At 42.1% G+C, this 14,500-nt stretch overlaps 1 protein-coding gene across 4 annotated transcripts in view; it reads right to left on the reverse strand.

The window, feature by feature from the left end:
• The window catches only part of CREB3L2 (cAMP responsive element binding protein 3 like 2), an 83,315-nt gene that overhangs the window by 17,231 nt on the left and 51,584 nt on the right, over positions 1–14,500 (reverse strand). For 3 of the 4 annotated variants that reach the window (XM_062010781.1, XM_062010755.1, XM_062010772.1), the window contains 5 exons: positions 6,894–7,060; positions 5,198–5,285; positions 3,272–3,453; positions 2,452–2,598; positions 676–734 (listed from right to left, as the gene is read on the reverse strand). In XM_062010781.1, the coding sequence (XP_061866765.1) occupies positions 676–734; positions 2,452–2,598; positions 3,272–3,453; positions 5,198–5,285; positions 6,894–7,060 (643 nt within the window). The remainder of the gene's footprint in view (positions 1–675; positions 735–2,451; positions 2,599–3,271; positions 3,454–5,197; positions 5,286–6,893; positions 7,061–14,500) is intronic. The other variant, XM_062010765.1, reaches the window with a different exon arrangement.

Here is a 14,500-nt window from a genome sequence, read left to right on the forward strand (position 1 = left end):
ATTTCAGAGGAGTGATTCCAAGAAAGTGAAACTGGGCTATAAAGAGGTAAGGAGAAAGAAAAAGGAAATTACATCAAGGATATCACCAGAGACGGTACAAGGGTTTTAACAGATCCATCTGGTGAAGTGCGTAAGAGAAATACTAGAATACTTGTCTCTTGGGAAAAAAATAAAAAGATTAATTTGGGATATAAATCACTAGCTGGGGAGATGGCTCCTTCTTGCTAAGGGAAGACGATGGGTCACATGCTGTTTTCCTGAGTCGTGCTTATTTTCCCAGGCAGTCTTGACTCATCCACTTCCTATTTCTGTCTCCATCTGCACCAGAAGACAGAATATATTCTCTCTGAATCTCCCTTTCCCTGGACACTGCCTACTCTCTAGACCAACAGAGTTGCATGAGGGAGAGGCTACGAACAGACATGTCTTGCCGTATTTAAGGTTTAAAGTCTTTGCTGACATGTCAGCAACGTGTTGGAGATAGAGACAGTTACGAATGCGGTGCCCCAGCAGACACAGAAGTAGAAGCCAGAAGGGGCTTTTCTCAGTCATAACCACGAGATGGCAGCTGGTACTCTGTGCACGACACAGTCCCAGCATCAACAGCTGGATCCTTTCCCACTCCAGCAACTAGTGCTACTGGCCCTGCTCAAAACAGGAAGGAGGCTGGCTTACTTTTTTTCCAGACTGTCCATGTATTCTTTCTTTTTTCTTCTACTTTCCTGGGCAGAGATCTAAGGGAAAAGGAAGAGAAAACACAAAATATTTGTACAGAAAGAAAAAAAGCATCAGAGATGAATTAATAAACTGGTAAAAAGACCTGACATTAGATTCAAAATTCTGTGCTGTTCTCATTTCTATTCCTGGCAAGCAAAGCACTGACTTGGACCGTTTCCACATCCTGAAGCAAGACTGCTCTGCTCAGTAGTAGGAAAAAGATCATTCCCTGCTCTTACAGAACTAACCTTAAAAAGTAAATCAGACTTATCTTGGAGAGAATATCGTATGACAACTACTAAAAGACAATTTCAGGACAATGCTCTGAATCTGGGGAAGGAAAAATCCTTGCATGCATCAGAAAGCAGCTTTGTAGAAAAAAAACTTGAGGGTCTTGAACCAAGTCAAACCTAAGACATTAATGTGCCTCTGTATCAAAGGCAACCAACCAGACCAGGGTCTACATTAACAAGATTGCAACTAGCAGGTTGACAGAAGTGGTTCTTCCCCTCTTGCAGTCCCTGCGAGACCACAGGTGAGGAGAACATACAGTTTATGGCCCTGAAATTAAGACTCTGGATGTACAGAAGTAAGTCCAGAGGAGATATGCATGATAAACATGCTGGAGCACATGACCTATCAGGAAAGGCACGGAAAGCCGAGTTCGTTCAAACTGAAGAAGAAAATCTAAGATGGGAATGCTATTTCTGTCTTAACTATGTTGTGTAGCAAAGATGATGTCAGAATCTTCTCAGAGGCACATAGTAAAATGGCAAGAGGTATCAAACACAAGTTGCAACACAGGAAATATCCAACTAGATGTTAGGAATTTATTTATTTGTTTTTACAATAACAGTGGCCTAACATGGGAACACGTTGCTCAGAGATACTGGGAACTTGCCATCTTTTGAAACAGTAAAGCGTCACTGGACAAGTCCTTGAGCAACTTGCAGCAACTAAGCTGACCCTGCTTTCAAAGAAAGGAGTTGGACCAAAAGAACTTCAGAGATCCCCTCCAATACAATGACTCAGATCTTACGAAAGTGGTACATAAAATGCACATGATCACTTCCAAAAATTTTGAGAAAATATATTACAACACAGAATTCCAATTCATTTTGGGCAAATTTATACCTCTACGTGAAAAAACAATAACGGAATGCATTAACCTTCAAAGATGTGCAAATATCCTCTAGAACAAGTGAGCTGATCAGGCCCAAAAGAAAAAAAATGCTTTCCTCCCTATCACTGGGCTCTTCCTCATGTTGGAAGAAAGAAAGGACTTGTAGAGTATTTCAGAGGCTTGGCATCAATCACTTATTTAAAGGTCGTGGAATTCAATGATTAAAAGACTAGGGCACTGAAATACACAGTCAGATTTTAAATCATGAATCAGGGGAAAAGAACATTTTCATTGCCATGGAAATAATACAGAGGTCTTTGCCTTTCATAAGGGTAGGATTGTACTGCTCTTAAAATGGAGCCAAGCAATAGCAACTTGATACCCTGATTGCTAAATACTCTCTTGTCCATGTGTTCAAGTAAATATCTAGACAGAGGTATGCTGTCACAGTGACAATTTGACGGATGTGTTTAGGAACAAAGAAAAACACTTTATAAAAAGGCATCTCAGAGAATTCAACAGTACCACACACCATTGCTGCACAATTGTTGCAGCACTTTTTTATGTGAAGGATGAGTAGGAATTACCCAGCAAAGTTAATTAACATTTACCTTATTCTTTATTTTCCTGCGGATTTTCTTCAGCACTTTCTCTTCTGCTTTTGTTAGGGGCAGTTTGGTAGGGATTGGGTACCCCTCTGCTATCAGTGTCCTCTTCTCCTCCTCTGTCAGGATGAGGGGGCCAGTCCCCTGTAATTTCTGCAAGTGTCACAGAAATGAAATAACGTAACAGTAAGTCCACACAGAACTAAAGAAAAGGAGATTACAGGAAGAAAGGCAGCTGCTCTCCCACTTGAGAGACGGCTCTGCCTACTGAAACAGCAGCTTCTTGCAATTGGGAATGTGTGGAAAGTGAAGACCTTTTAGACAACATCCACTTACAGAATGAATCTTTGGGACAGGATTCCCTCAGAACAATTGTACTTGGCCCAGCTCTGCATGTGCTGAGGCCAACAGTAAAACTTCCCTTGGCTTAGAGAGAAAGAAACAAATGAGAAGCACTGCTGAAAATCCCTCCCTGAAGATCAACACTTGCTTTTGACAGGAACAAGAGGACAGATGCAGGTCTACCAGACAGGTTAACCCAGCAGGGCTGGGCTGTAATGCAATACATAATCCAAGATGGAAGACAACTAATAACAGAGTTGAACCCTGTCTCAGCTTAAGAGGGGAGGCATGTGCGGTTCTCTGTGGGAACATGGCAGACCAGTGAGCAAGAATTACTGGATTTGCAGTTCTGACCAGAGAAGGATTCAGCTAAAGAACAGAAAGTCAGCAAACCCATGGCAGAAGCAGTAATTTTTAAGAAAAGAAAAGAAAGAAAAAAAAAGAGAGAGAGGGAGAGATGGTGGGAAAAGCCAGCCCAACTTACATGTGGTGCAGTCAGGAGAGGGGAATTGGAGAGTGCTGAAGCCGTACGTGATGCCACTTTCGCCGTGGCCTGGAGTTGAATTGGGCTTGAAGGAGGGAGCGATCGAGCCGGGCTCTGTCCTCCTTCAGAATCACTGCCGTGGCTGCTGGGAGGGGTTGGAGGCAAATGCAGGGGATCCACTGCTAAATGGCAAGAGAGACACACAACATGAGGCTTTGAGGTGATAATTAAAATTTCCACTAGAGCCGCCACCACCTAGTTTCCAAGACTAGGACTGTCTGCTACAAAATGGATCAAGCAGAAGTGGCAACTTAAAATACTTTCACAGCATGCAGGTCTGCAAAGGAGGAATGAAGTGCAGCAGCTATCTTTAGGTCCAATAGACAAAATAGGGCTCTGTGCATATGCTCCAGTCATTTCTACCTACACTTCAGCTTCTTTTCCAAATGCACCGAGGTTTTAAGTATAACCCTCTAGTACAAGCCCTTTGTCCCTGGGAAATCACATTAACAGAGAGGCTCTGAGCCAGTGTGCTTTCTCTCCAAAAACAACAGCCTTTCCAAACTTTGCTGTGGATTAAACAAGTTGTCAGTAGCTGTCAAAAGAAGGGATCACATCCAAGGTGTTCTATGAACAGCAAGGAGAGAAATAATCTACTTCCTAAGGATCTGGCTCAGCACAACTGGAAGGAAGTGACAATCTAGTGACAGCAAAGGCTTTAATGTAGTGAACTTCTCACTACATTTGTGCTATCCAAAGCTGTAAGATAACTTCTCCTATACTTGCAGCCTAAAGAATCTGTGCTAGAATTGGCAAACAAAGTGCTGCTTCGGACTAAATGTGTCTGGAACAAGAGAAACAGAGCAATGTCTCACCTATTCATATTATGTGGACCATTTAGCAGATGTCCAAATCAGGCATAACTAAATCAGGTTTTTTCTCAGAGATAAATTTACAGCAATGAAAATTGTGAGTAGGAAGAATCAGGGCTGAATTTGCCACCTTCCACTTGTGCTATACTTTGCAAATTCGAGTTGAAAAGATCAAATGGGTGGTGGGGGAGGAAGGAAGAAAAATAGTAACAAAACAAAAGCTGTTCCACATGACCTCTTTTGTAACTCTAGTAGTTGCCAGAAGAAGATACACACTTGTAAAACTACAATGCCCTTAATCCCGCAAATTGAGCAACTGAATCTACTCCCTGGGTTGAGCCTCGTTTTTTTCCTAACTAATGCATCACTTGATTTTCCACCTAGAGTAGTTTCACATATCTACACAAATAAATTCACTAACAGAATATCAAGTGTTCCTAAATGAGATGCAGCTGTCTGCTACAATTTCAGGCCAAATATTTGGCTCTTTCAAACTTTTATTGGGTTAAAAGAATATATGCCACAAACCCATGTTTAACTTCCAGGGCAGGGATCATTGCTCCTCGTTCTCCTTTATAGATTAGCATAAAAAGGGATCCTGGTGCTACAAACAGATGCACCTAAGAAGTTTTTACTTGGTATAAACTCAGACCCTTGGTTTTGTATCAGAGGTTAAAATTGTGAAGTCTCACTTAGGCTCTTCATGTTTTCTATGCTTTACTTAAGTTCCCTCAAATACATTTCTCTTCTAGCCTAAATAATCCTGTACTTTAAGGATTCAAGTTCCCTCTAGCAACTGTACAACTATTAATACACCACAGACAGAAATGGATCATTTTTTTGTGATAAGCAAGGAAAAAACCCCAACCAACACATAAATGGGTCAGAGAGAGGCTGACTCTTCAGCAGCCTGAGCTGAATTCCTAGAAGGCAACAGCTTCAGCCTAAAGATTAACGTGGCACATGAGGAAGCCAAATATTTAATCAAGGTAAAGAACATTTATTGTGCATTCTGGTCATCTCCCCCTGCATTTTGGGTTAGTAATTAACAGACCTTCCTTAGAAGAGAGGTTCAGAAACTGATCCACTTCATGGGGCTCCAATTTAATCTCTGGAAGAACTTTCTGGCTTAGTGGCTTCATCTAGAAAAGAGAAATTAACAGCATGAAAACCCAAACCACACATCTTAAAAATCTTAATAGAAGGGTACAAGGATGACTTCTCCATAAATGGAGAGGTTTCCTCTCCTCCTGCTCTGCTGCAGGCAAAACTTAAACAGCTTCATACAGTTTGCTAAACCAGGCTACAGAGAATACTGCCCCGACTACTCCCACTATGGCTTTTCTTATTACTATATTTAGCTAAATAAAAGATTATGCCTGAGAGATGACATTTCAGACTGAAAGCTAGCATGCAACCCACTCATATTTCTTCTCTTAGCAACAGAGATGCCGCTCAGATTTGCCGGACCGCACAGTCTGTTCGAGCAGAGACAGAAATGCTTCTGGCAGTGGGGAAGAGCCTGTTCAAGGCCGTTGTTAGCTGGGAGCAAGAACAAGGTACCAGTCACTGAGAAACAGATTACTGGACCTAAGCTCATTTCACAGTATGGAGGAGCAAGAAAAGAGACATTCACAGCTGCCCAAAATTCGGAAGGCATCATGCTTGCCTTGTTAGCAGGGCCAAGGCACCAGGCTACCAAGACACTGTCCTGTGTCTGGCTGTATGCTACAGTCCCAGGCTTGAGGAAGTCAGTCTGGCACATGAGCAGGCTCGCTGCAGCCAAAAATCTCTCTCAATAATTTGTGTAACTAATCGGTGCAGTGGCAAGGCCACCAGCTAGCCCAAATATATTCTTTGTATGACATCAAGCTACAGCAGGGCTACATAGTGGGGACAGCACACTCAGACTAGAAGAGAATTATGGTAAATTTGTGTTTAATTTTTTATCAGTTTCTCATAAAATAATTTCCATTGCACGTATTTCTGATCCATATCCACCTAGAAACATTTGGCATATACTAACTCCACCCAGGCTGGACTGACATTGCAACCTGGAGACTGAGAACAGTCAAACCTCTTCCTCCACTGACAGGGCCTCTACCGAGTCATTGGCTGCTGAGGTTCATTCTCCTTAACTCAACCACAGGCAAACTAAGCCCTTGAGAATGTTCACTGGCTGCTCCAGTTGTGGTCAGAAAGGCATCACGACTGCTCCTTACAAGGCAGGTTACTGTGGAACTAGCAGCAGCTCGAAATATCAAAGCTTCACAGATCTGGCAAAAGTGACTTAGCAAGCAACGAGGGAAACTCGCCAGTAATTTCAAACAAGGAGTCTTGTTTTGATTAGAGGAATGCACAGCAGCACTAAAGCAAGTTACTAGGGAAGTAAGAACTCTTCTGTAAGTACACTTTACACTTAGTTTGACAGGGTAAATGGTTCGGTTCAGGTGAGATTTGTTCATTAGAAACCCTTTAAATACTTTTGAAAACACATGAGCCCCAGGCTCTGGGGCATACGAGAGAAAGTTTACATCCAACCTTAAAGACTTGAAGATGCAGCTAAGTGTTTTCATGCACAAGCTCTTACAGCAGTGGTGGGACAGCAGCAAACGCTGAAAACCATTAAAGCAGACCGTAGTGTGCACCCTCCAGTTGATAAAATTTGGCACCAAGGAGGCTACACTGTTGAGTCTTAGGATAATCTGTAGCTGATTGTGCAGAAAGGAGAAGCGAAAGTCTGCAAGTACCAGGGCATCTGTCTGTAGCTCAGGTTGTTCCCCCTCCAGCGACGTGGCCGTGACAGTGAGACTGACTGAGGGAGCAAGGCCTGATGTCTCGCATAACGCCGGCTCAGTCTTTATCGCTGCTGGACTAAGCTCTGTAGCCAGACACCATTCCTCATTTTCCAGGTCACCTGTCATGGAAGGAAATTGGATACCACATGTTTAGGTCAGAGACAGAAAGACTACAAATGAAAATAATGTCATTCCTCCTCTAGAGAAGAGAAACAAACACAGAAGGCATTTCAGTCTATCAACAAAACTCTGCCCTTACTATTCAGCTCTCAGTCAACGCAGACAACCGTGGCATTTCAGGGCTGTAACCTAATCCTAGCCCCAGGATACAGAGAAGAGCAGTGAGGAAAGACACTGAGTGCTAATCACTGTACATTGCTGAAAGCTGCTAACACGTATCAGAACAAGACTAAACAAGTCACTGGGTAAAGCAGCCAGGGAGCCATGTCCTACACACACTAATGCCTCCTGACTGGGTTTTATTTCTCCTTGTAGAGATAGCATTTAGCCAGACTTTTGCTCCTTCTACTGCTTGCAGTCATCAAATAGCTGGAGTGATGTTAATGTACTTTTAAGAATAAAGGATTTTTCACACTCTCAACTTCAAAATTTCTCCCCCAAGGACTCATTTACTAAGTATAAAAGAGGATAACGGCTTTGATGATTTCACAGGAGCACCAGTGCCGTGGTGATCACATTAATTTCCTCCCCAGAGCCTTTTTAAGTCTCAGCACAGGATGCATATTTTGACTATCAGCAATAAAACCTGCATCATTTGTTGGCAGAACTGTCCCCTAGCCTCACTTACTGCAAGCTCACTAACCAAGAGAAAATCATGCAACTTTTCACTGGACAAAGCTGAAAGGTTTGCCTTGCATTGTCAAGAATTGTAAGAAGGTTGGCATAGTTAAGTTGGTAGCTTCAAATATCCACCCATGAAGCAGCCACTGTTTGGCTTGCTGAGAATGGATTTATTCTCTCAGGTCTAACGTACGACAGAGGACAAAGAACTGGAAGGACTTTACCTTTAAAACAATTTCACAAGGTTATTAACAATCCCACTTAAAAAAAAAAAACCAAAACAAAACAAACCAAAACAAATGCATTTTTGGCAGTTGTAATTATGCCTTAAAAAAAATCCCAACATCTGTACTACTGCAGTTTAGTCATGTAAGTTTTTTTTTCTTGCAGAAGAGTACCCTATACCAGCTGTACTGCATCCCAACAGTGTACAGCATAGTCCTCTGCTCGGTGTGCGAGAAGCACATACATTAAATCAAGCAGCTGTGATCTGAGACCAAACAGATACAAGAGAAAGGAGTGTTGGTCTGTCTTTCAAAGCTTTTTCCTGCCTTCATGCAGAGTATTTACTCATACATGGAATTAAAGCAGAGAGCAAGTCCACATGCTGTATGGCTAGTAAACAGCAACAGAGCTTTGAATTAACTGCAGGCTGCTTCAACAACATGGGAGGTAGCCATGGTGCTGTGGCTGTGCTGTAAGGCTGACACAGACCCTTACACATCTGAGCTGGTGAGATGTCAATAGAGTTCAACTGCAAACAGATAACAAAAATAAGGATGAGCTTACAGCCGCCGTGCTGCTGTCTGCCCTTGATATTAAGACCACACACACAGACAGCACACAGGCACTGGGCAGAAGCTGGGGGATTGGAAGAAGAGAGAAGCATGTACATCTCCAGTGAGAGTAATTACTTTGTGGTGGGACCTAACGTCCAGCTGCTGGCAAGGAGGGAGGTAATTTGAGTCAAGACACACCAAGGAATTAAAATTGAAAAATACATATCCCTTAATAAGAAGCTCTAGACCAGTGAGCCCAGCTCTGCCAAGAGAAGTAACTATACAGCAAGGGCTAAACACTATATTTAAGTTTCTGGGGAGCTTACTCCCAAAGCTTTCTGGGAAAGGCACAGATATAAAAATAGACATACTCATGAAAAAAAAAAAGAGGTGGTATTGTCTAAATATTAACTTAGGAGTGAGGACATTGCTCTCTCTCAGCCCCTCCTGAGCCTCTCTACTCACAAGAGTACAGCTTTCCTCCTGATGACTGCAATATTCAGCAGATCCACAGACTCCCTCTATCTTGCTGTGTGTGGATCATTCAGATAAGAGCTTTAAAGTCATATCTTCACCTGGAAATCCAGAATCCCACGGCAAATGCAAATTTAAATGCTTGTTTGGATAACTTCTGCCAAAATCTCCCCCACATCATGTTGTGCAGAGCCTGTGCTCACTACCTCTTGCAGCTCTGGGTCAAGCTACACTGTGGCAGTGCTATCCTCTGTAATCTAATTTAGACTCACTCTGGGAGGGAAGACTACATATAAATGAGAGCTACCAGTGAAGCAAGTAATTAGACCTGAACTTTCTACAACTGGCTAATAGAAGAGAAATCTAGCTATGGGTGCCCAGCAAAACAGGGCATGTCCTCTGAGGCTGCACTTTGTGATGTTTATCACCTCTAATCACCAGACTCATCACAAGGATTCAGCTGATCTAAAGACAGCAAGGTATGCTGACCTTCAGCTGGTCATTTTACTCCCCTGGAACCTGACTTTGCTGATTAACCTGACATCCCTGCCATCACCACTTAGATCTGCACAAACTGCTCAGAGTTATTCTAGGCTTTAAAGCCAGTCTAACCAGTTTGGAGGGTTACAGAGAGTTTTCGGAGAGAGTAACACACCAACAGCAACACACCGTGTTTAAAACCAAGATAACTTTGAAGAATTGCATCTAACACTTTTCTGAAACTATGTCTTATGATGCATGGTGACAGCTGTCATTCCAAATGAACAACACTGTGAAAGGAAGGGAAGGGGCAACATGCTAGTTGAATCTCACATTGATACTTCCATCTCCCCATTTTTTCAAAGCCCCTGTTAAGCGTTTCTATCATGGTCAATGTTATGCAACAAGTCGCTTTCCTTTGACACATTCCAGCTTCTGAAGTCACCAACAATCTCTCCTCTGCTCCAAGAGAGCTGCAAAGACACCTCCCACTCTCCTTTTGCCTCCTCCTGAGCACAGCTGGTTGACATTGTCTGAAAACCATTCTTAGTTTATTCTTATAATACATTGCCCCTTAGTCTACTCTGGCAAGCACTGTACTAGCAAGAATAAAGTGTCAGTCCTTCTCTCAAAGCCCTTGAGAATATTGCACAAAAGCAGAAAAAAAAAGAGGCAAATGGGCAGGCTACAGAACAATGGTCATACTTAGAGGCATGGCATAACCTCCAAGACAAAAGTATTTCTTGTGGAGGGGTACACATGACGGAAGGTTTACAGAATAATGAGAACAAGCAAGAAGGCACACATGAAATACTGAAATTAAAGGACAACAGTGGCTGATTCAAATGACTTGCTGGAGGAGAAGACAGTTATCTTCTTCTCCAAAACCAAGGAAGACATAGTCTGGAAAGAGCAGATGATTGGTTTCAAGAAATTGAAGGTGACTGTTTATGTTTCTATTTTACATGACCCAGTGGGTAAGTGGGAGCTATTGAGACAGAGTCCAAAACAAAAGGCTGAAAGAATTATCTTGGTAAGTGTATTCTAGATGGATATGAATAGAGCAACATTGCACTGTGAAGGTGTGACAAAATACTCTGAAAATCATTCAGGTATACAAAAACAAGAGCCTAAGCAAGAGATTTAGCTATCCAAATGGATAGAAAAAACCACATCCTAAAGATGGTCACTTTGGCTATTAAAAATCTCTTCTCAGGCTTCAAAACACTGATTCCAAAGGTCACTGTTGAACAAGTGATACTGGCTTTCAGTCCTCATTCCCAGCTGAAATTTCCTATGAACTTCGGAGCTCTATCATGCAACAGCTGTTTAGAGAAGAAGCATTCCCCTTCACCTACCCTATCCTAAGTCCATGAATACTAGGCATTCTGGCACATGAACTATGTAATTTAAGGAGTCTACACAGTACTTACCAAAATCCCAGCTAAGGCTTCTACCTGCAATGCATTAGCCCTGTGAAATTCCACATAAAGCCTATATTAACTGAACATTAATGTTGCAAAGCACCTAGGGTACTAAAAAAATACCACTGAAGGCCTTAACCAGTGTACTTTTGCACATTATAGATACCTAAAACTAAGTATTCTTCAATAATGTGATCAATTTCTCTACAGAACCTGTGCCTTACCCAACAAGCAGAATACATGGCACTCTAACTGAGGAGCTACTCCATGCCTTGTTATCCATGTTTTTGTTACTGTCTTAGGGACAGCCTCATCTCTCCTTTACAAAATACAATTCAAATTCTCTTTCCACAGAGCTGTTTTAATTCCCTCCTAGGAAAAGGTTTGACCAACCTGAATTGATTGCCATAGTAGTCCTAAATGTCAAGTGAGCCATGGAGAAACCAAGGCCAAAAAGTATCTAGTAATTTCAAATGGGCAACTGGAAACAACTGGGATTTTATTTTTCAGATGATTTAGTACTGTTGTTATAATTTATCAACATACAGTATGCACTGAGTTCTTAGGCATGGCTGTATCTACCATTTCTGCACGTTAAACATCAGTTTCAAATCAAGCATCCAAAAAGCCCAGGGTTTGTTGGTTCAGAATAAATTCCGTTTATTCTGAAAGCTTTTGTGTACAGCTTCTGTCATCAAGCTTGTCCCACTTCTTCTTCAGACTCTTGTTTATCACATATCTTCCACTTTCTTTTGCTTTTTTTTTAAAGGCAGCAGTCTTACAAAACATGAATCGGTGTTCTAGGCAGTGTTCTCACTCATAGGAAAACCTTCACGTCTTCTTCTTTCCCAGCCGCACTCATCATGAGCCCAGCTTGGTCCCAGATGCAACACGTGATGTGTGGCAAGATGTTGTGTTTTCAATAATGCAGGAAAGGAAACTCAAAATGGGACATAATTCCCTCAGTACTGTCAGCGTAAACACTGAATGTCATGTGTATCTATAGTGAGGTGCGCAAATCACAAACAAATCCCCTGTCTTTATTTCAGAGGCCTTAATCCTGCCTCAGGTTTCATCATCTGCTGTAAATATGGGCAATGTTAGTAAGATCTACCCAATATACCACAAGTGGATCTTCCTTTTTCACTTTCCCTTCTCCAGATCGCTACACCCAAAGGGGAAAAGGCTACGCAACATTTTGCACAATGAAAGTTTAAGATCTTTAAAGTCCATTATGAAGACAGTTATGGACAAGTGCTTGGCTTTGAGCACGCAACACAGCCAAGCCAACTTTTCTCTATGCTGTCCACCCCATATATTATGATGACAGTTTTCAACACAAATGGATTTCAGTGCTCCTCTAAGCACCACAGCTGGAGCAATAATCTGTATGTGCATTCCAGGCATATATATGAAAAATACACAGTCAAGAAGAGCTGTGTTTGTACATGGCAGATCTGGGGTTGTTAAATAACACTTTTTAAAATATATGTATTTATATATATACACATTAAAAAAAAATTCAAGCATGGTTTCATAACACCACCATGTGCAGTTTTTTAGGATACTTATATTTTTCTGAAGATTTGCCACATTTTGCTTCTTTCCTCGTTCCACATAACAGGAAGGCAGGGCAGGAAAACAAGGTCAAACATGTCTCCTTCAACTGTAGAGGTTTCTTTTAATATCAAAGTTCCCATCAGGTTTTACTTTCCTTTTTAAAATTATTTCCATCCAACATTATTCTATCCAACTAATTCTTCAATCTTGTCCAACATACCACCTCCTTACCTATAAAAAAAGTACATCTTCTCCAATATTGAATAAATTTCACCCTCTGTGATAGATGTACAGAGAAACAGAGACGAAAAAGGAACTAAAAAGATCTCTCTTGCTCCCTACATTCACTTCAGCACTATTAATTGAAGAGTTTAACAAAGATACTTTTTGCATGGATAATGATACACCAGCAAGTTGCTGTATATTTTTAAATAAATGAAATTAAGAGATGCACTTTGTATCTCCCCTCCACCTCATACAAAGTAGACAGAGTGCAAATATTCAGAGAAACAACAAGATTTTCACCTTTTTTGCCCAAACCTTCGGTAAAACGTAAGACAGCATCACCAAGTAAACAAACCCACATGCCGAGTGTAACATTGAACCTAATTTTGGGAAAAAAAAGCCCCTATACCACCATTACCACCATGACAGACTGTAGTCACACAGAAAAGAGATGCATGTGCTGTATGACATTTTAAATAGGCCTGCAAATAGAAACATCAAGGGATATCCTTGTATGCATAAGCAGAATGAAGAGGCAGCCCTCGCCTCCTTGATGTTCACTGTCCAAGCAACAGATAAGAACTGGAGAGAAACAAAACCAGAAACTTAAGGAGACCACAACAGACTACCAGCTAAAGTGCTTTGCAGAGGTATCAGAAGAGACATCTCTGGACAGAGGAATGCAAGATTCCTAATGAGTCCAGCTGTTCTCCAGTCAGGCGTATTTGAATAATCCCCCTCATCATGTCATGTACATAATCAAAAGGGCTTCAAGTAATTCTTTTTGGTTGATGAAAGACTTTGTACTGCTATAATGAATACGGGGATTGGAAGCACAGTCCCCATGGCTTCTGCACAGCCAGGCCATATACAAGAGCACACTAGCTCAGACTTGCACCAAGGGTCCACATTTGCAAAGCTGTACTTTGGACAAGTGTTGGCTCCTTGTCAGGAACCTACCTCTGAGGTCACCAGTCCCCTACAGCTTGCAGCAGGATCCAAGGGTGCTCACTAGCTCTACAGCACAGAAATACAGTTGTAAATTGGGAGCCAACTAACTACACTGAGAGTCAGCTAACTGCAAGGGGAAAACGCTCCTGGAAGAGGGTCACAACTTATTTGTGAGGAAAGCAGCCCCTCACTCTCTGTTGGCAGAAAATACCCCACCATGAACTCAAAACGGCCTCTGATGATGCAGAGATTCTGGGTATGCTGCCGGACATGCCACTTGCAAGGAAGTTCAGCAAGCCCACCTCTGCAGTCCCAGCCTTGTACACCCTCCCAAAGGTAGGTTGGACCCTTCTGAAAAAATAATTACCTCCTTGTCTTCCACCTCAGCTCACACTGTCCCCAGCACTCAGCTCTGAGCTCACGTAACACCCTCTGGCAAACACAAGCCCCGTTTATCATGCCTGAAATGCTGAACTCCAACACCACTGTTGCTACCCACCCCCCTCCTCCGTGAGGTGAGAGCTCACATTCATCAACAAACAGTTTTCTCTTACAGACTTTCCAGATGGCATTTCCCCCTCCCAGCACGCACACACACTCACACCGCAAATAATGAAACTGAAGCCCTCCAAACGGCCTTGATAAAGGGGATACTGTTTGACTACCAAACATTGGGGTCCTTTTTCAAGTGCCAGGAAGGGAAAATTAAATAAATATGCAAAGATGAGCAGCAGTGATACACAGTCATCGAGACACACAGCAGAAGTTGCTTGACTTCTAACAAAGGATCAGCATACCTGCATCCCCTACTTTGAGCGGGGCAGAGCCTAAAACCCACAGATTATTTGTATCACTGTCAAAGTTA

This window comes from Colius striatus, chromosome 1 (genome assembly GCF_028858725.1).
Source record: "Colius striatus isolate bColStr4 chromosome 1, bColStr4.1.hap1, whole genome shotgun sequence".
In the NCBI taxonomy this organism is placed as follows: Eukaryota; Metazoa; Chordata; class Aves; order Coliiformes; family Coliidae; genus Colius; species Colius striatus.